This window comes from Pyricularia oryzae, chromosome 2, assembly GCF_000002495.2.
Source record: "Pyricularia oryzae 70-15 chromosome 2, whole genome shotgun sequence".
NCBI lineage: Eukaryota > Fungi > Ascomycota > Sordariomycetes > Magnaporthales > Pyriculariaceae > Pyricularia > Pyricularia oryzae.
This window is the reverse complement of record NC_017850.1, coordinates 392,954-412,818: the sequence shown is the minus strand read 5'-3', so window position 1 is coordinate 412,818 and position 19,865 is coordinate 392,954. Positions and strand designations below refer to the sequence as shown.

Here is a 19,865-nt window from a genome sequence, read left to right as displayed (position 1 = left end):
CAGAAAACTTTGTTCGTTGCACACGAAAAAAAGGCATCTTTTGGTAAAACATCCCTTCGTTCTCCTCTCATCGGCTTTTCTCTGCGATGCCAACACCTTTGAAAGATCAAGGTGCGCGCATGCCACTGGCAATCTCAAGTCTGCACAGGCCTAGTCACGTCAATGCCGTCGGCCCGGTCTGTTGAGTGCCTCGACTCTGTTTGTGCTTCTCGAACTCAACCCTTCAACAAAGTGCACTCCAAATCGCCCAGCACTTATGGTATAGGCGAGTTCTCCGTTTCAGAGGTTTTCGCAGGGGTAGCTTTCTCTAAAATTTTGGGGCATGCCTAGAGGCGAGCCTAGCGACGTTACCAAATGCGACTTGGCACACCGACTGTAAATGTAATCCATCACAACGTAATGAGGTATAAATATGGTCGTTATGCCCAGGGAATATCCATATGTTTTTGCTCAAGTTGTATACGCTGGGTCTATAAATAAGAGCTCAAGCCCCAGAGCAAGGCGCACCCAGAAATGGCAGTGGCGCTGATAATCTTCTTGGTCCAGTAGTTGTCATCAGTCAGAGGCTTGGTGATCTGAGACCTCTTGGGCAGAGACTGGTTGTCTTTTGGCGCAGCAGTGGTCGAACTCTCACGATTCTCCGAGGCGGCAGCAGATTCCTCGGATTCGGCCTTGGCTTTGAGCGCAGCAATTTTCTTGCTCAGAGCAATCAAGTCCTCGTCCAACCCCGTGGTTACGTTCGCATCAACCTCTACATTTTGAACATTTCCAAAGAAATCGGTCAGCAGCTTTGCTCGTGCTGCGTCCGCTCCGCCCGGGAAGAGGTCGTAGCGCATGCCGGCATGAGAGTGTATTTTTTCAAAAGTATAACTGTCGAAGAGGTCGCCAATAGTCTTCTTGCTGTTGATGTCCTTGACTTCATTCTCGAGAAAATCGAGGTTGTAATATGTGTAGCGGTCGATGACGGCAACACCAACATCGTTATCGGCGTGATGCGAGTACGAGGATTGGTCCAGTTCGGAGGATCCGGTCGCAATGATGTTCGGCGAGTAGAGCTTGGTAAGCATCGTGTTGGCTTGACAAGTGTCGATCATGAAAAGTATCTCGTTGTATCTGGCGCAAGACTCATGTCAGTCAGGTATGGCCTTTGGCGAGGGTCAGTAACGGCAGTAATAAAAGCCCATTCCCTACCTCTTCTTTTCCCACATTTGCTCAAATGCGTCGGCAAGATCAAAAGCCCCTATTTCTTCTGCGTCCTGGAACTTGAGAAACTCGTTGCCACCGTGGCCCGTCATGTAGACTAGGATGTTGCTGCGGTCGTCGGTCAAGAGCCGCTTACTCCGCGGCATCTCGTCGCCCACCCTATCTGTCAACAGCCTGATGAAGTTCTCTACCGTGACCTCATACCCGCGATAGTCGACTTCGATATTGTCGCCGTACAAGTCGACGGCGCGTTCGGCATTGGAATAAACGGTTCCGGGGAAGGCGTTCCGTGGATTGCATGCCATGTCGTCGGGCAGCATCAGGATGATTTGCGAGTCGGGAATGCCGAGGCGCTTGACGGTGCGATACATGGACAAAACGTTTGCCAGATGGCGATAGTTGAACCAGAAGCGTGAAGTGCACACGAGAACGGCCCAGTTACTAGTGTGTTCTGCTGCGACGGGAGGCGCGACGGCGAGGAGAGCCGCGGCCAGCAGCGTGGGCAATTGGAGTAGACGAGAGAGCTGCATCTCGAGGTTGGCCAAAGTAATCGGTTGGATACACGAGCGGTAAAACGAAGTTACGTGCTCTAGATTGACACGACAATTCTAGGCATTCTGGTGCTAATGCGGTGTCGGCAAAAGAGCACTTGCGGAAGGTCGATGGACAACGGTTGGAATCATGTCGTTACGTCGCGATCAATCGATTGGATTAATAATGGACTGCCCCTGTTTCCATTTAATGCCTGCCAGTCGGACCCTTGAGTCGTTGTGCTAATCACTGTACATACCTACCTACCCTCAAGGTACCACCGACCCGAAGGTACCGGTTGCCGGTAGTTTGCCCCACCAGCCAGGGGTCGGCTGGCACCTGGTATGGGCCTTGGCTTGATCCTTGCAGCTAGCAAGCTCCAACCATTTTGAGCTTCTACCGTAATTGGGTACTTCCTAGATGATCTCTACTGGAGGAAGATAATATATATTCGGCAAAATCCACCAAAATGAAGGTATTCAACATAGGCTGCCTTGTCTAACGGTAAGCTGCCGTGGACGTAATAACGGTGATTGTCGGGCTGGTCTTTAGCCACGTTGGTTTGAGCGACGGTCCAGTCTAGAACTAGAAGCAAATGTAACATGGGTTCCCCTCACAGGCTTTCTCAATCACATGCTCAAGATTCAAAGGAAAATAATTGTCTCATTCGCGGACGTTGCGCGCCCCACTCTTAAAATCACAGTCTCTTTACCCACGTGTTAGCCCTGGACAATACGGTCTACTGCAGTGCATCTTTTGGTCGCAGACGCCTTGTTTACCTACATACCTGGTAGGTACTGAAGGACACAAGTGCTCAACGTACGATGTGCCTAGCTGCATGGCCTGCTCCAGCATTTCCCCTCAGAGCTGCCTGCAAGTAGTAGGGGAATGTGCAGCTATATAGCCGGTTACAGGAATTTTGTGACCAAACAAAGCTCCATGTGGGCTGGGCTCCTTCTGTTTCCAAGTTGTTGGCGGGGTTAATTCTTCCGTCACTGGAGACTCATCCCAGAAATTAGCTTCGGCAGCCCCAGAACATTGTGCCCGCCCATGACGTTTCAATATTTGTCTGCTGATTCACAGACGACTTTCTGTCATCCCTCATCCATGCACACAAACCTTGATCCCAGACGAACCTCCCAAGTTTCGTGTCGAACTGTCTGAAATTCAATAACGCGATTGACTACCAGAGGTACATGGTCTTTTGTTTACTTCTCAACGCATCACACTGCTTGCATTCACGACTAGGCGCCTGCCACCCTCACCAAGAGGAGCCATTCAACCTGGCCCTTTATAAAAAGCTCGATTCTCCGCCGCAACTGAGAAGCGGCATTCTTCTTCCGCCACCATCATTGATCTGACGGCAGACTCAGACTTTTGTGTGCCAAATTTAGTCGCATAAACACCATAATGCCTCCGCCTTCCTGCATCTTCGTCGTCCGGTATGCACTAGCAGCCCGTCCGTCCTCCTCCAAACTCGATTTGTGGCATAGGAATCAGCTGACCATCCCCTCACACCTAGACACGGCCATCGACTCGATGCTGCAGACAAACAGTGGCACCTCACATCTCCAACACCATACGACCCTCCTCTCACATACACTGGATGGACGCAGTCCAGAATCACCGGCGAGCAAATTGCAGCCATCCTGCGTAAGCGCGCTCAAGAGTACGATGCCTCGGAACCGGAAAAGAAGACGCGCCGCAAAAAATGTTTTCGAGTTGTTATTCACACGTCGCCGTTCCTCCGATGCATACAGACTTCGATAGCCATCAGTTCAGGGTTGGCATCGAGGCCGTCGTTGCTGGTCGAGGCTAGAAGGGCCTTGTCGCCACTGCAACTAAGTCAGATCAGCCAGGACGCGGGCGCCACAGGAAACAAGCCACGGCGGTCTAGACCAGTTGGCAAGAAGGCTGTCTTACGTATAGACGCCTGGCTTGGCGAGTGGCTATCACCGTCCTACTTTGAGCACATAACCCCTCCGCCTGGATCTGTCATGATGCTGGCAAGCGCCAAGGCAACACTGCTAAAGCCCGAAAACTACCATAGTTACCCGCACATCCAGACTCGAGCACACTCAAACTCTTTGGTCCAAAACACGAGCAGCGGTCATCTCTGGGGCTCAGCTGGCGCACGGGTCGGCCCGAGTCCGCTGTCGGCGGCGCCAATAAGTGCAGCGGGGAATGGGTCCAATTCGGCGCCACTGGAGAATATGGACAACATAGAAAAGGCCTTGCCGCAGCTGGAATCACGGCAAGCAGTCGGTTGGGCTCACAGTCACAGGGGTACGATTGAGAGCCAGAGGCCTTCAACAGCGCCACCTGCTGCTTCAGATGCCGAGGTCGGAGCCTACGACCCACCCGTGCCCTCATTCTCGATATCCAAAAATGCTCCCATCCCAGAGGGATACGTGAACCATGCCAAAGACACTTGTGTTATTGTCGACTATCAGTGGGACTCGATGCGCCCCCCTTATGACTGGGGCGATGGCGGCGAGCTGCCCGAGGAATGGTCCGATATGCATAAGCGTTTCAGCAAGGGCTTGCAGAAAATGGTCGATTGGTACACCATCGAGGAGGAACCGGCAACAGCAGTGACCAGCGAGGCCATCCGACCAAAAATGGCGGATGGAAGTGAGACGAGGGTTGAAGACGGTAATGAGGACGACATTGAGACGGTGGTAATTCTCGTTTCGCACGGAGCCGGCTGCAATGCCATGATCGGGGCTATCGAGCACAAACCTGCGTTGATGGACGTGTCCTTGTCGTCGATCTCGCTCGCAACCCTGAAGTCAAAAAACAGCTCTTCATCGAGTAATCACGACGGTGCTCGAATGCACCACAGGTACGATCTCAAGCTGAAAGCAAATGTAGAACACCTGCGACCATTGGCACCTGCGAACTCGTTACGTTCGCCGCCGGCGGGAGGCATGTTTGATGGTAATAGCAATAGCAGAGCTCGCGCGAACCATCATTCCTTTTCGTCTGGAACTGCTAGCAACGGGAGTGATTGGAACTCGGGAGGTGGTGGTATGAGCAGGAAGGTATCTGCCGGTCGGTCCATCGCATCCTTCAGGGAAGGTTTGCAAAAATCCGGGGGCCGCCAAGATACAGTCACGCCCTCCTTCACGCCTTCAGGTCTCTCTCGCACACCATCACTGGGTTTGTGGTCCCCCAAACCTTCCCAAAAGGTAGACGAAGAGTGCATTGATGACGAGGAAGCAGAACTGATGGATCTGCGGAGAACGGATGTTGGAAATGGCGGCACGATCCGTGTTGAAAAAGGTGGGCAGGTCGATACGGCGGGAGAGGGTGAAGATGGTGAACAAGATGTGGTTCCACAGCTCCCATCGACGGCGGAAAGGCCGGATGTGGTGCGCGACACGAGCTCCTCGAAACGACGATGGACCGTGACCGACCGAACCTAGTAATACGATACTCATGGGATTACTCGAGAAAGGCGATGATCGATCTTTGGGGATGTGTGTGCGACACCGTGTGGACAAAAGAGACCATCATGATTGGAAGACGCTTAAGATCATGACTGATGCCTTTGGAGGTGCCTAACCACACGTCCATTGATTGAAAGATGATGATGAGTACAGCTCTGGGCTCCAGATATGTCTGACATTTTGTACGACTGCATTTATTTTCTCTTTCAGCTTGACGACAAAGTATGATACCCCAATCATCAATGCATCATACCTTTTTTCAGGTAAAACGGTGGGGAACACAAGGCGCAACAGTCTGTTCATGTCAGGCTATCTTTCATCGTGCAGGAGAAACCTCTGTTCCACAGGATATTCCGACAAATGCAGCTTCATTTGGTCGTAATATTAAGACTGGTAGCTCGATCAACAGAAGGGTAAAACCACGGCAGTGATTAACTATGAGCTGACTATCTAATCCAGTATGTTCCATTACATCACAAAACGCATCTGCATCTGTATGACATCGCGGCATGGCCTGTTTTTACCCTTACCTTATTCTATACTTTATCATCCTCGCTCTCTGAAAAGTAGCGTTGATTGTCAAAGAAAGTCTCGTCATGCATCAGTTCGTAATCAATACCTTGTTTCACACGGTAAGGCAACGGAAAACTAGGGTCATTGGTGCCGAATGCACCCTTCTTGAAGAGGGCATCTACGCCTTTGTACTCCTCTTCAGCTATATTCTCCTTGATCGCCAAGGCGCTCAGGGTTGCACGATCAACGCCAACGTCACTCAAGAACTTGACGTGGTGATAATCGGCATGCCCATCGCAGGCCAGGCCCTCACAGATATTGGCAAACATGTCAAAGTTGTTGCCGTCGGCTGCCGTCTGGGCGAGACAAGTCACTACGATGCCCCATTTCTCGATGATCTCCGGGTGGATAGTGCCCTCCATCTGGCGGAACTCGACAGTGCCCTTGCCACCCTTGCTCTCCTTTTTAACGTCCAAGACAAAATTGGCCTTGGCCCGGCTGCCCCTGGCTGGCACCTGGAGTAGCGACTGCAGCTTCTCGGCCGTTGCCTGCTTCCAGATGAAGGCGATGCGCGCCCACTGGTCCGAGCAGAGCAGCCTGCGTCTTGCACGGAGGTGCTGGAACCACCTGTCGCTTGGCCCGCCCACCTTGTCCACATTCCAGTGGCGCTTGCGCATGCGCAGACCTGCCAGGGTCGAGGACTCGGTGATGCGGCGGAGGTGGGCGCCGGTCCTGTGGCGGGCCGGGTGGATGAGGACCTCGAGGTGCGCCTCGCCCAGCCAAAGGAGCGTCATCATCTTTTTGAGCGCCACCAGATCGTTCCGCCACCCATCGGTGCCGATACTGACGTGGAGGTGGGTGCCGCAACTCGAATTCAGCCTGATGCGGAAATTTTCGCGCAGGTTGACCAGGGCAATGATAATGTCTCCAAAGTCTGGGAGAGAGTCGATCTGCAGTAGTGGTGAGCATATTTGTAGACCGCACCAGTCGTGCAGGTACTGGCTATTGCTGAAATGGACGTTTGGCCTCGCTTCTCGAATGCTGTTCTCTTCCTGATGGATGCACCATCTGTCCCGGTCGCTGCTTGATCCTGGAATGGGATTTGATCTCAATGTCTTGAGCAAGGGCCCCTTGCCGTTGTCATTGAGGTTTGGGGTAAAACTAGTCTCTATCAGAAGAGTTGCTCCTGACCAAGTTGCAGCAGACTTTGGAATGTCTCGAGTAGAAACAAGAGAACCTACATGGTGTGCCTGACTTTCAGGGCGACATGCCTTCGACGCAATGCAGCAGCATCATCTTTTGATTGCTTTTGCACAACCCAGAAGGGTATTTTGGTCAGCGGAGGGAGACTTCTGGCAAAGTCCCCGGCTGGGTCGCTGGGCCCATGGTTGTTATCTTGTCCCCCTTCGCTCCAGTAAAAAGGTACCAAGAACTGAATTTGAACTCCGACCTTGACCACCACCATTTGAATTGACACAATGTAGCTAATCTTCTATGGTAGGTCGGGGCTACGGGAACACTGTGATCCTGTTTGGGTCTGCGGTTTGTTGCTATGTTAACATCTGGAGGAATAGCACACATTTTATACGCAGATTGCACGAACAACTTTTTTTTTCTTTTTGTCCAATCACAAGTCCTTGAAGGCAGTGAGTGAGTGCAACCATCGTCGTCAGCTCAAGTTTGCTCACTGGATATACACAAGGCGTGACGCATTGGAGATAGGTTGTCGTTGGGCGAGGTTGGACTGCTCTTAGATGTAAGGATGAAAGGAGCAAAACTTGTACAAGGTCTACAGCAAACCGCCACTGCTTCTTAAGCAACCACTATATATGGAAGCATCAAGGGTACCTAGACAGTGTGAAGGGTCGGCCACTACGCCAGAAATGACCCCATCAGGTCAAAGTAAACCAGTGCACTGAAAACGACAATTGAATTGTTTAAACCAAAGCTACAAAAACGAAAGCACCGCCGGTTGGGTATAGAGAATGATCGCGAAACGCCATCCAGGCCAAAAACTGCAACAAACAACTCAACGCTCTCCAAACATTCTATAACGCCAAACGAAAGAGTCAACCTTGAGCGCAACCTAGGAACTTCTGCAATAGAAAGCAACAAAACGCCAAACAGGTCAAGGATGAAGAGAAGATCTGGCGATTGCTGCAAAAGTCGCCGAACCTCTGCAAATTCGGGGCTCTCCTCGAGTTGCGCACTTCTCTTGAACAAAGAAGTTAATTGCAAATAGGGGGCTTATTGAAGCTGCTACGAGACGCCTACTGGACGTTCACCTGAGGCGTCTGCTTCCATTGGGGCTGGTGGGTGTACACAGGCTGCTGGACGGTCTGGACCTGCGGCTGCGGCGGGTAGCCATGGGCGGGCTGGAACTGCGTGACGGGGGCAAAGGCAGGGCTCTTGTCGGGCGAGGGGAAGGTCAGGCCGCGCTCGGCACGCCTGTTGAGGGCCCTGCTGATGTACATGAGCAGCGCGCCGATGGTCATGACGATGGCGGCACCCCACATGATGATGAGGAAGCCGCGTCCAATCTGGGCAGAGGCGATCTTGCGGTCCCTGAGGTCCTTGGCCAGGAAGTGGGAGCGGATGGTCAAGGTGATGCCGCAGGCGATGGTCATGCTGGCCGAGAAGGTGTACCAGTAGCAACGGTAGCTGTCCCAGACCGAGGGCGCCAGGTAGTTGAGGCGGTCGCGGGAGCACTTGGGAGCCGGGCAGAGCGACTTGCCAATGGGACAGTGGCAGCCCATGGTGCTCTTGGCGCAGCTGATGAAGAGCTCCTTGACGAGCGTGATGAAGATGGTCAGGAAGACCATGAAGCAGAAGATCCAGTGCACGGTGGTTGAGTACTGGTCGTTGCCGTCCTTGTACCTCCAAGCCTGGAAGAAGGGGTTGGTGCATTCGACGGTGCTACGGCCGAGGCACTGATAGTCCGAGTTGGGCAGACCGAGCTTCTCGGCAACCCTGCGGAAATCACCCGGTACCTTGAGGTCGTCTGCGCCGGTGTATATCAAGCCACCAGTCTGCTCCTTCTTGGTTGCGTTTGCATACTCCCAGCCAAAACCGGCCGGGAAATGGTACATCTTGACCGCATAAGCATCGGTGCCGTTTCCGCCGCTCTTGGTGATGATGCCGCTGAACTGTACCGAGAGAAGAGATATTGTTAGTAATAGCACAAGAATCCTTCCAAGACGGAAGACCAAGCTCCTTACCTCAACCAGAGATAGCTCAGACATGTTGATCAGAATCTTGTTGTTTTCCTCACGAGTAGAAGTGCCCGAGACAAAGATCAACAAGACGGCGAGGAATGTAAAGATGGTGCAAAGCACAGTTATAACACGGAGGACCCTGGAAAGCGGCCGGGCTGCAGGTCGCGGACCTCCTGGCTTGAAAGAGTATGCTCCCTCCATGGTGATGAATATTCTCTTTCAAGAATGAAAAAAGGAAAAGAGAAGTGCCACAAGGCAGGCAAGAACTGAAGCTCAAGGAATGATATAATAAAAAGGGTGAAGTGGACAGCGCGCTTCAAGCTGCGAAAATCTCGAATGATATCTAGGAATTCCAACCAAAGTAGTATTCAACAGAAGACAAGGGAATCTCGAGAACACCCCAAGAAACAATATAGTTGAGAAGGTAAAGGATGATGACACAAACATCTCCAGACCCCAAAGGAAAGAAGACGGCGACATCTTTAATATCAAAACCGGCCCATCTCTGTGCTTACCGCAGCGAAAGCGCCCCTTGTTTACTCTGCAGAAGCTGTGCCTCGAAGAGGATTTGCTGTTGGTGATGGGCTAGAGTGGATTCATGCGCGGCCGTTGTGGAGGGCAGGGCCAGGCAGGCTGAGCCGGGGCTAAGATTACTACAACAGCGCTGCAGACCAAACCTTGGCGGGCTGGATTTAGCCCACCAGCCCCCCTGGACCCCCCGCTCATAGGGCAAAAACAGGCCCCACCTGAACGCTGAAGGAGCAGCTTTCAGCCAGTGTCGCGTCGCACATCGTGGGCGCAAGGGACGTTGTCGGCGTGTGGTTCTTGTGTTGCGGCGCAGCACGAAGACGAGTGCTCTCATTCGCCTGGTCAACCGATCACAGACAGATAGAGATGTACCGTAATTACATGGTATCTTCTGTGCTGGCCGTCGGAACCAAGAAACAAACCAACAATATTTGATGAAGGGGCTGTGTTGGTTTGAAAAAAAGAGAGAAAAAAAATTGCAGTGCACAATTCACAGCCTGACTGCAGGGTCTGCGACAGGGCTCGTTACCTTGATTTACCAGATTTCTTTTTATTCATTTGATTTTTTTTTCACGGCTGGCAGCCGCTTGTGCCCCTTCCCCAGGCAGCACTCAGTTCTTGCGTGAGAACCTTGTGTTGCTTGCTCTCTTGAGTGGGTTGGGTCACTTTTACAGTCAGCACAGGGACAATCGGCATCTAGCTTACAGTAGCAAACCTCGATTGGGTTTCTAGAACTAGTCCAAAGACTACCTAAGTTACATTGTACTTTGTCTGGGTTCTTAGGAAATATTCGGAGTATGCAGTCACCTTTCAGCCATATCGGCCATGCTTATTGAGGTTGGAGTAATGTAGTCAATTTGGCAGCTTTCTAATAAAAACCAACATCCAATAATTAACCAATCCTCGGCATCGTCTTGGCCAACCTCTCAACCTACTACGCTGCATTTCGATCATGACAAACAGTCTTCAAGGAGCAAGGGTCCCTATCCCCGACGAAATTCATTTCACATGGGGTCCCGTTTTGCCCAGATTATAAACCCCAAACAAGAACCAAAGGAAATTTTACCCACGTCAAATGAGCACCAGAAACTCCCAACCCAGAACACCTTGGCGTTACTCATTCACCACACTCAGCCTGGCGTCCCTGTCTCGTCTTTCTGGCATCACCTCTGCACTCATCGGCCCATGCCTCATCATCTTGACAAAGCTCCCTAGTCTCCCCTTTCCCCTCTCTAAACCCCCTTGAGAGCCGGATCCCCCGCTACCGTTGTCGTACACACCGGACGGCGTGCCCTGACCAACCGGAGGATACCCGCTACTGCTCGTGCTTCCCATGCTACTGGGGGTGCCACCACTAGGGGTGCTGGTGCTCATGGCCCCGGCCTCTCCGAACGAGCCCTGTCGACCGGCGTGGCTTGATGGATGGTAATAATCTTCGTTAGCGTCGGGCTCAACGTGGGAAAGCGCGCTGCTGTCATCCTGCTGTTGCTGTTGATGTCCTAAAGAAGATTGGCCCTGTTGCTGCTGCTGTTTCTCTTGTAGTTGACGTAGCCGTCCTCTTTCCCTCGCGGCCGCCATCTCAGCCCGTCCCGCCTCGATAGCAGCCTGGTTCTTGTTTCTTGAAATGTCATCGTCACCGAAGCGTCTGTCTACTGCATCGTTTATGGTCCCGCGGAGAGTCTCGGCCACGCCCTGCAAAAAGCTTGGTCAGCATCTACCTGCGCGCTTCACGTTGGGGAAGTGTAAACTTCTTACATGTATGCCGACCGCTGCATTTTTTAGGTTGCTCAAGGTTGACTTTTGCTGCAGAGGCTTCTTGGGTGGCAGCGGGGGCGGGGCCCGGGGCTGTTCCGGATCTGAAGACCCCTGTGTATTAAAAAGGGGCCTGGGCTGCAGCCCTGTAGTGAAACTAGACTCTGGGAACGATTCGTTTGTGGAGATTGAGGCTTCCTCCTCGATTGGTGACACCGTCATTGGATTCTTCTTCTCGTGGCCTGGTGATGCAGACAGCTCCACTCGATTCCGTATGTTACTTCGATTTGGTACAGGCGGAGACAGCCCACTGCTCTCCCTGTCGTGGGCAGCAGATGAGACAGCCGCTGCAGAGGTCGACGAGGCAGAGGTTGACTCGGCTGGACCTTGACCAACCGGAGGCGGTGGGAGAGGCACTGGAGCCTGCATCCCCGGCTGCGGTGGTGCGGGTGCGGGAGGGTCTGAGCCTGTGCGGCTTGTGATATGTGCAGGTGGAGGTGACGGGCTCTGACTCGCTGCCGAAGGCATCTGGACTGTTGTAGACCCGCTGGGTCCTGTAGTAGTGGTGGTCGTGGTCGTGGTTGTAGTCGTAGTAGTGACCGTGTTTCCAGTCCGAACATCATGGTAAGTCTGTTGCGTGATGGGTTCGCCTTGGCTGGCTGCTGTGGCGGACGGCGCCGCCGAGGCGACCTGAGGGACGGGCTGTGCAGGAGGTGTTGGGGGCGTGATGAGAGTTGAAGGCGGCTTCAGCAGGCCGTTCCCTCGCGTGGGGATCGTGCCGGCGCTAGTACTCGGTGTAGTATCGGAGGTCAAGGAGTTGTTGTTTGGCGGAGCAATAGTTGTCGATGTTGCCGGGTTTGGTAAGCTCCCTCCACTGCCATATGCGGAATCAGTCGATACAGCCTGTTCTGCTGGATTGCTGCTAGTCCTGTCTTCGACTCTCTCCTTTTCCTTTTCCTTTTCCTTGGTAGAGGACGAGAACGAAAAGGGGTTGGAAAGTCTAAACTTGGACTTCTTCTCCTTGCCAGGCTCCATCGGTGACGCTTGCCCCGAGAATGAATTCGACCGCCTACGGGATGGCGAGGGCTGCTTCTTGACCAATCTGCGACCCGTCCCCATCGAGTCCTGACGCCGGTATTCTGGTTGAGTTGCAATCATGATTTTCGAATAATTACTTGTTAGTCCTGGCAATGGCTGAAGTGTCAGATGGAAAGACGACTATAATTGATTACAGCGGACAAGTCCTGGTTTTTTTCCTGCTGCATCACCTGTGCAAACGAAACAAGCATATTGCGTATCGTCATCATAGCTTGCGGTAAGGGATGATCTCTGATGTCATATCCCCCGCGAAATCGCAGGCTCAAAAAAACTTCCCCTCAGAAAACGCCCTCTGGTTGTGACCGCTGTGCAGAATGAGTAGAATGGCCGGTGATTTGTCTATTACGAGAGCACCACACCCACACCCCAGCTCCCAATCAAGACTTGATCTGCATACCGCCGAGCCGACATTTCCGTACCCGACCGGGCAGGGGTTCTAGATAGCTCGTTTAGTGTTCACTTGAACTGTGATGATTGATGTCGATTCTCGAGTATCTTTCTGGCTGTTTACCTATTCGTAAGTGTGCAATAGGCATTCCCCGCCAGCGACTCAAGACGCTTGTCTCTGGTTGTTGGTTGTATGGAAGGTCGCTGGAATCGATAGGTTATCGGTACTGTACCTAGTCGGCTCAAAGCATCCAGGAAGAGAAGAAAGTCAAGGAAGGAATTCTATCAAAGTAAGCAGTTAGCAACATTAATCTGCATATGCGCCTCGATGTCCATCATGTGCTGACTGGAAGAGGTGAATACAAAGGTTGACAGATTACTAGGTCTATTGCAGTCTAGACAGCGACGAGTCAAAGGTGTAAAATCATCTTGCAATTGGAAGTGGGCTGAATGATCGTCAGGATTACTACGCTGAAGCACAGTGGAGGTCAGGGTCTCGATGATGTGGAGCACACGGTGGATCTTGAGTGGTTCTCCCGCTCCAACTTTCGGTTCGGGTTGAGTGAATTGAGTTTGGTTGCGCGTGTACAGTTCTCCATCTGTCGGTCCGTCGCGTATTTCAAGAAGCTGGATTCGGATTGATTGGTCGTTTTACAAGCACGCGCGTAGGGCCACAGATCAACCCTCATTTGCGTTTGTTCGTCCATGGCTTTATTTGTGATTCTCATTTTCCTTCTGTCCAGCGCAAATGATGAACCTCGGGTTGTTGGATGCAACGGCAAATCCCCTTCTCGGTCAACTCTTACGAAGACCGAATGCCAAGTGGTTGCCTAGGTAGGTAAGGTAGGCCCTTGAAGTGTTAAGCGCTCTTGCGAGGTCCACGGGGCATTGCAGACGGTTTCCTGCTTCCTTTTCATTTCTCCGGTTCTTCATTTTTTTTCTCTTTCCTAGCACTAGTCGCTGGTTGCTGTTACCTAGAAGCCGCTTGACCTATCGACACCGGCCGGCGAAGAAAAGGAACTCGGTCGGGAGCGCTGTGCCACGAAAGGATGGATACCTCTGCTTACGCGCTGCATCTGCATTCAGTACTTTGAGTCGTTGCGTCTACGCCCGATGCGGGGTTGACCAATCAAGATGCCCTTCATCTCGTGGCAACGCTCAAGATTGCATTCCCAAGGTGAACGTGACTATGCCATGTGTTCCCCTCGCAAGGATTCGTTCCCGAGCCTGCATTAGTTAATCTGATTCGGCGGATTGTCTGGCGACAAAAATCTCCCCTTTGAGCTGAGGTCTTACCCGATCCCCAATCATGCACAGCGGCCTTTACCGAACGACGAGGAAACAAGTTCCGTACCTGGTCTTGTTGATGCAGTGGCTGCTACCATATGTAGGGGTACCGTTCGATTAGGTACGTAGGTAGTAAGTCCCAATGCCCGAATGCGTAAGGCTGAGCCATGATTAGGCATAATGGACAAGGAATTGAGCAGTCAAGTGAGCTGCATACATCTGTTATCTATGCGCGCTCGGTTTCACTCTCCTGCTGGCTTGCTTGTTCACTTTCTCCGATTGTGGTGAAACTTTTGCGTTGCTGTATCTTGATGACACAATGGAATACAAGGTGAGCAGGCCGAAGAATCCGACAAACAGGGCCCGGTAGAACGACCTCCTTCTGTGAGTTGCACCACTTTATTCAGCCCCAAGGCCCGTGTATCGGAGAATCATTGGAGAGCTATGCTCGGCTGCTTGACCAGTGACAATGAACAAGCCCACGATGCGATCCCATCGCAAAGATCAAGATCATTCGCGAGCCAGTTCGTCCGGAAACTCACATTCCAGCAACCTTTGCAAACCTCTACACCACCAAGCTCCCCTAGAACAACAGGAAACCGACCGAGGCGGAACTCTTTCCACAATGGCGCAGGCAATCTAGGAGTAACCTGCGTATATGACCCTTCCGAGGCGCTTGTTGATCTGATCTTTGTCCATGGTCTACATGGCGGATCCCTCAAAACATGGCGCGCAAAATCCGAGCCGGGATACTTCTGGTCTGGGGAGTGGTTACCTCGGGATCCAGAGTTTAAATATGTCCGGATACGCACCTTTGGCTATCCTGCCAACTGGACGGATTTTCAAGAGTCGTAGCTTAGTGCAGCAATTTTGGAGAGTCACTCCGCTCTCATTTGCTCTCGTCGACGCATCAAAACCGAGGGGTCAGGACACCGATCGTCCTGGTAGGGCATTCAATGGGAGGCCTTGTGATTAAGAAAGCCTGCCTTGCCTTCAAGTATGCTCTGGACGAGTGCTCCGACTTTGCCAAGCAAGCTCTTTCCCCTGCTCAAGATTGCTAGCTCCAACTGGCCGACACTTCGAATATTCTTGACCAGCCGTCCGTCGCCCGAGATACGCAGTGAGATTAGATCACTATCAGGCCCCAACTTCCGGACGTTTGAGGATGAGATCTCGCCCGATGATACAAAATCAGACATTGAGCAGCTGCTCAAGACACATAGGGATGCGTATGCTGCTACCAACTTCTCGGTACATCTGGTCAACTGTCGGCCAGAGAGCGACGAGGTGTCTGACGCTCTTTATACATTTCGAGCAGGAAACAACGTCTTGACCTGGATCAAGTCAAGGAGGCAGGGGCAAACATTCGCCGCTTCGTCGAGCGCCGATCAAGACACGTGGCTCCTGTGGGGCCAGAGTACAGTCTCGTGCAGAGCTGGGGCATCTATCTGATCCGGATCGTGGCCAAGTTTGGGCATCATCTTTTGTTCGCCCCGGACAGCATAGCAACCTTGCTCCCGGCCGTCTGTCCTACAACCTCTAGCATCCAAAGGCAGTGCTACTCGGCGCGGGCCTCTGATTTGCGAGTGGTAGGGTTGAGTGACGAGTATTAGTTCGATGCCATCTCGTATATTGAGCACACGCAAGCAACAGCGTCCGCAATAGCCGTTGGCGCCAAATTTGTGGCCATTGGGAAATCCTCAGGCATGATAAGAATATTCAGTGCCACCACCTACACTGTGCTCTTCACCCTTCAGCACGGCGAAGAAGTCACCGTGGTATCTTTCAACTCAGTGGGAGATTATCTCGTCACGTCTCGAAACACACTGGCCCGGTCATGGGCCATGACTGAACTCGAGGAGTGTGACATGATCTGGACCAGGACTCTAAACCATCCATGCACACAGTTTTCGTTTGACGACCAAGACCAAATTCTGGCCACAACCTCCAAGTACTCTCTGCTCATCCGGCGAGCTGATGGCGAGGATGAAGACGACGATGACTGCGAGGTGACTTTGGGGTTTGGTGACGCAGCCAACCAGGATCAAGACGGCCCCGGCATCACGGGGCCACCGACTGGGCCACCAACTTTTAGCAGCTTCTCGCTGGATGGACTCCTTGTTGCCTTGGCGCACGCAGGGAGAATCAGTCTATGGCAAATCGAAGGAGACGAACCGGCAGACTATGCAGGCACATGGGAACGTGATGCCTTTCCAGAAGATGACCCACAAGAGGTGGAGGCGATGCTGTTTAACCCAAACCCAGAACTGGAGTTTGTGGTGGCCACATACAGGAGCAAGATAAGAGGCGAAGGAGAGCTGGTGTGGTATGACTACAGTAGGATGGACTTGGCAGAGGTACGGGCAGTCGAAGCAGAGCCGTACGCACTATCGGCGACGCCCGATGGTCAAACGTTGGCCACGGGAGACAGACGCGGCAACATACAAATCTGGGATTTTGAGTCGCTCACCCAGCTATATGTCATCAAATACAACCGTTTGCCGTACGCGAGTTGGCCTTTAGCCACAATGGCAAGCGGCTGCTGGACCCCCGACAGACCCACTCGGTAGTGTGGGAACCAGCAGTTCTGGTTCGGAACCACGACGGGGACGACGACACATCGACATCCGGCACGTCGGTGGCACTACCACAACCAACCGTGGTACCGAACCTGGGGGATCCACGAGAGATCACGGCCACCGCGCTGCATCCCGGTATTAGTGCCGCATTTGTCGGCAAGGAGGATGGAGGTGTACGACTGTATGATCTGGTTGGGGGACGCAAAATACAAGACCTAGTTGATTTACAGTCGGGCCGAGCCATCACGAATCTTGCATTCCGCAACATGGACATGCTCGCGTGTGGGGATTCGACTGGCGCTGTCGCGGTGGTGGTGACGCTTAAAGCGCGGTCCATAGAAAACGACACAGTCAACATTGGCAAGCTGCAGTGGCTCGACCCGCCGCCCACGGAACCAAATACCGCCGTTCCGATCGTGCAGCTCGTCTTTACCAACTCTGGCCGGGGCCTCGTCGTCTCGAATCGCGAGAGGACCCAGATCTGGATCCTGAGAGAGGACGAGACCATGGAGCTGACGTCTTCAGGGGCTTCTCCCGCGGATCTATGCTGGCGATTCACACCGTGCGACGACAACCAAGATCAGTTTCAGCTTGTGGACAAGCCGAAAGAGACGGTTATTCACCCAAAGGGAAACAGTGGGAATGATCCCAGAGTAGGCCCCGGGCTTGGTAGCCAAGCGACCGGAAAGCCGAAGCGTTCAAATACCGACGACAGCGCCTCTAGCGCGCAGAGCAAGAATGGGAGCTCGCGCGTTCGACGTGTCCTCACGGATCCAGACACGGGATACGTCGTCGTCGAGTATGCCGGCGCCAAGGCGACAACGCAGCTGGTCATTCCCGAGCGAACATCTCCAGCGCTGCTTTGCCGGGACACCTCGGGCCGCACCAGATCCGCATGTTCTTTCGGCGTGTGGAACGGCAAGGGGCCGTCTACCTGGGCCCGCAGCTGTGGGTCCGGACGGTGGACCTGCGCCACCTCGCGTACGGGGCCAAATCCCTGCCGGGCGGAAGCACTTTTTCATCCCCCACGAGAAGTACCTCGGCGGGAACGACAACATGCAGGCGAGGGTTGACAACAAGGACGATGTGATATTTCCGAGAAGGGGAGAGCTGGCAGTGGTCTGGGGTGGGATAGGAAAGAGTACGGGATGAGGAGGCTGGTCATGATCAGGCAGACATGACACAGGCATACTTTTGCACAAACTCAACTAGAATAGTCTAGTCTAATACGTAATTACTTTAGCCACTCACAAGACATGGATGGAGTAGATGCGGGTCCTGAACGTCAAATAATAAAAGGGTCATTTCATTCATTCGTTGCCTGACTAGGTAAAGACGCCTCTCGCCGGGCCTGGAAGCCCTAGATGCCAACCACCCCACCCAGACGCACCATTTCAAACCAGATGCTTGCTAATAGCCTGACGATCATGCCCGACTGTCATCCAAGCGTCTCTATGGGGTTGTAGCGCAGTGGTAGCGCATATGCTTTGCATCGAGCCTGACATGGTCCAGACATGTTTCCGGTCTTTAGGAAGGCTCGCCGACGTGCAGAATGCATGGGGTCGTCGGTTCGAACCCGGCCAACTCCAATACCAGGCGTGGGATGGCGTACAACTACCGCAAAGGTCGTCGTCATGTTCAATTTTTGGTGTTTTGTACTTTTTTCTTTTCTTTTTTTTTTTTTTCTTTTGTGATGTAGGTCACCAAAAGCTCCAAGCTATCAAGTCCCAACTCAAGCTAGAGCTTAGAAGCCCAGCAGGCCGTTGAACAGATCGGCGGTGGTGGCGTCCTTGGTACCGGCGGCGGCAACCTGGGCCTTGGCGTCGAGGCACAGGTCGACGGCGGCTTGGTTGGCACCGCAAGTCTGGGCACCGAGCTGGTCGCAGACGCGGTTGGTGATGATGTTGGGGTTCAGAGCGTCGGACTGCCCCCTGAGGATGGCCGGGTCCAGAGGCAAGAAGGTACCCTCGTTGGCGCCCCTGTTGCCCCGGCCGAACTCGAACGAGATGGTGGGAACGCAGGTGCCAAAGTCTGCGGCGCCACCAGCGTCGGCGTTTCCGTTGCCGGCGTTGCCGTTGTCGGCGTTGGCATCGCCGTTGTTGTTGTTTTGGTTACCGTTGTTGTTGTTCTGGTTATTGTCGTTCTGGTTCTGGTTGTTGTTTTGGTTGTTCTGGTTGTTGTTTTGGTTCTGGTTCTGGTTCTGGTTCTGGTTCTGGTTCTGGTTCTGGTTCTGGTTCTGGTTCTGGTTCTGGTTCTGGTTCTGGTTCTGGTTCTGGTTCTGGTTCTGGTTCTGGTTCTGGTTCTGGTTCTGGTTCTGGTTCTGGTTCTGGTTCTGGTTCTGGTTCTGGTTCTGGTTCTGGTTCTGGTTCTGGTTCTGGTTGTTCTGGTTGTTCTGGTTCTGGTTGTTCTGGTTCTGGTTGTTCTGGTTTTGGTTGTTCTGGTTCTGGTTGTTTTGGTTGTTGTTGTTGTTGTTGTTTTGGCGAACAGTCATCTGATGCTGGGCGTTCTGGGGAACAGGAGTGGCAGCAACGGCAGTGGCCGCGGTCAGGAGGAGGGCAACAATTCCGGCGCGCATTTTGGCGGTTGGTAAAGAAGAAAAAGAGTAAAAATGAAGGAACGCAAAGGGTATTAACGAGGCTGAAGCGAAATGAAGAAAAGTTCACAGAACTTTGTGTTTTGGTGTCAAATAACGACTGAGATCAACTCAAAGAATGAAACGGTTGGTAGTAAACAGCGAAAGGCTTGAATGGGATGCTTCTCCAGAGATGATGTGGTGGCAACAAGAAGGAGTCACCGAGTTCTTATACTCAATGTGAGAACTAGCCCACGGGGTCCAAATCATCCCCCCATCAAGGCACAAGTGACCCAAGACGGGAAGAACCAAGCGCCGTCAGGGGCCCGTGACAATGACAGGAGGCCTAGAATCATCGAGTAGGGAGTTGGCCGCGCGCAGATCATGGCCAGGTAGCTGGAGTAAACATGGCATTTTGGAACAGGGGCTCAGAGGGTGTTCGTCCCATACTGGACGCATGGGAACACGATCGACAGGCACAGCGGCTAGGATGTTCGGTACAGGCAGACACCCATGGCAAAGAGGCCGACTGACGGTACGCCCCGTGTAGGGCTTCTTGGACAGCCGTGCCATCCACAGAGCGTTCGCCGGAGCCTTTTTGCTTGGCGGTGCGGAGGAGTCGGTCCATCAGCCCGGGCCGCAAACATGGCCGAGACAGTTGACCTGTTTGATGGACGGCTTGGCGATGCAGCCGTGCGTTGACGGATGGATTTAGTTGCTTGGCGTGGACGACGGATGGGGATTGGCA

At 53.0% G+C, this 19,865-nt stretch overlaps 7 protein-coding genes and 1 non-coding gene across 8 annotated transcripts; 3 read left to right on the top strand and 5 right to left on the bottom strand.

Moving 5' to 3' along the window:
* Nucleotides 1-470: 470 nt before the first annotated feature.
* On the bottom strand, nt 471-1,733 carry MGG_10490 (GPI-anchor transamidase; the record flags this gene model as incomplete). Its single annotated transcript, XM_003713346.1, has 2 exons — nt 471-1,113; nt 1,192-1,733. The coding sequence occupies 2 exons, from the start codon at nt 1,731-1,733 to the stop codon at nt 471-473; spliced, it is 1,185 nt and encodes a 394-aa protein (XP_003713394.1).
* A 746-nt stretch (nt 1,734-2,479) lies between these two features.
* On the top strand, nt 2,480-5,703 carry MGG_10489 (phosphoglycerate mutase). Its single transcript, XM_003713345.1, has 2 exons — nt 2,480-3,176; nt 3,257-5,703. The coding sequence occupies exons 1-2, from the start codon at nt 3,145-3,147 to the stop codon at nt 5,160-5,162; spliced, it is 1,938 nt and encodes a 645-aa protein (XP_003713393.1). The 5' UTR covers nt 2,480-3,144; the 3' UTR covers nt 5,163-5,703.
* A 19-nt stretch (nt 5,704-5,722) lies between these two features.
* On the bottom strand, nt 5,723-7,164 carry MGG_10488 (uncharacterized protein; the record flags this gene model as incomplete). Its single annotated transcript, XM_003713344.1, has 2 exons — nt 5,723-6,860; nt 6,941-7,164. 2 exons carry the CDS (start codon nt 7,162-7,164, stop codon nt 5,723-5,725), a joined length of 1,362 nt encoding a protein of 453 aa, XP_003713392.1.
* A 446-nt stretch (nt 7,165-7,610) lies between these two features.
* On the bottom strand, nt 7,611-9,423 carry MGG_10487 (uncharacterized protein). The gene is made up of 2 exons (XM_003713343.1): nt 8,918-9,423; nt 7,611-8,845 (listed from the first exon to the last, which is right to left on the bottom strand). Exons 1-2 carry the CDS (start codon nt 9,113-9,115, stop codon nt 7,970-7,972), a joined length of 1,074 nt encoding a protein of 357 aa, XP_003713391.1. The 5' UTR covers nt 9,116-9,423; the 3' UTR covers nt 7,611-7,969.
* An 857-nt stretch (nt 9,424-10,280) lies between these two features.
* Nucleotides 10,281-13,075, bottom strand: MGG_10486 (uncharacterized protein). The gene is made up of 2 exons (XM_003713342.1): nt 11,198-13,075; nt 10,281-11,134 (listed from the first exon to the last, which is right to left on the bottom strand). Exons 1-2 carry the CDS (start codon nt 12,350-12,352, stop codon nt 10,556-10,558), a joined length of 1,734 nt encoding a protein of 577 aa, XP_003713390.1. The 5' UTR covers nt 12,353-13,075; the 3' UTR covers nt 10,281-10,555.
* Nucleotides 13,076-14,730: 1,655 nt separating this feature from the next.
* Nucleotides 14,731-17,701, top strand: MGG_10485 (uncharacterized protein). The gene is made up of 4 exons (XM_003713341.1): nt 14,731-15,383; nt 15,620-16,292; nt 16,490-17,442; nt 17,492-17,701. Exons 1-4 carry the CDS (start codon nt 14,966-14,968, stop codon nt 17,695-17,697), a joined length of 2,250 nt encoding a protein of 749 aa, XP_003713389.1. The 5' UTR covers nt 14,731-14,965; the 3' UTR covers nt 17,698-17,701.
* Nucleotides 17,702-17,964: 263 nt separating this feature from the next.
* Nucleotides 17,965-19,120, bottom strand: MGG_10484 (uncharacterized protein; the record flags this gene model as incomplete). The annotated part of the gene is made up of 1 exon (XM_003713340.1): nt 17,965-19,120. One exon carries the CDS (start codon nt 19,118-19,120, stop codon nt 18,290-18,292), a length of 831 nt encoding a protein of 276 aa, XP_003713388.1. The 3' UTR covers nt 17,965-18,289.
* On the top strand, nt 18,002-18,134 carry MGG_20008. Its single transcript has one exon. It is a non-coding gene; the product is annotated as a tRNA-Ala (tRNA).
* Nucleotides 19,121-19,865: the final 745 nt, after the last annotated feature.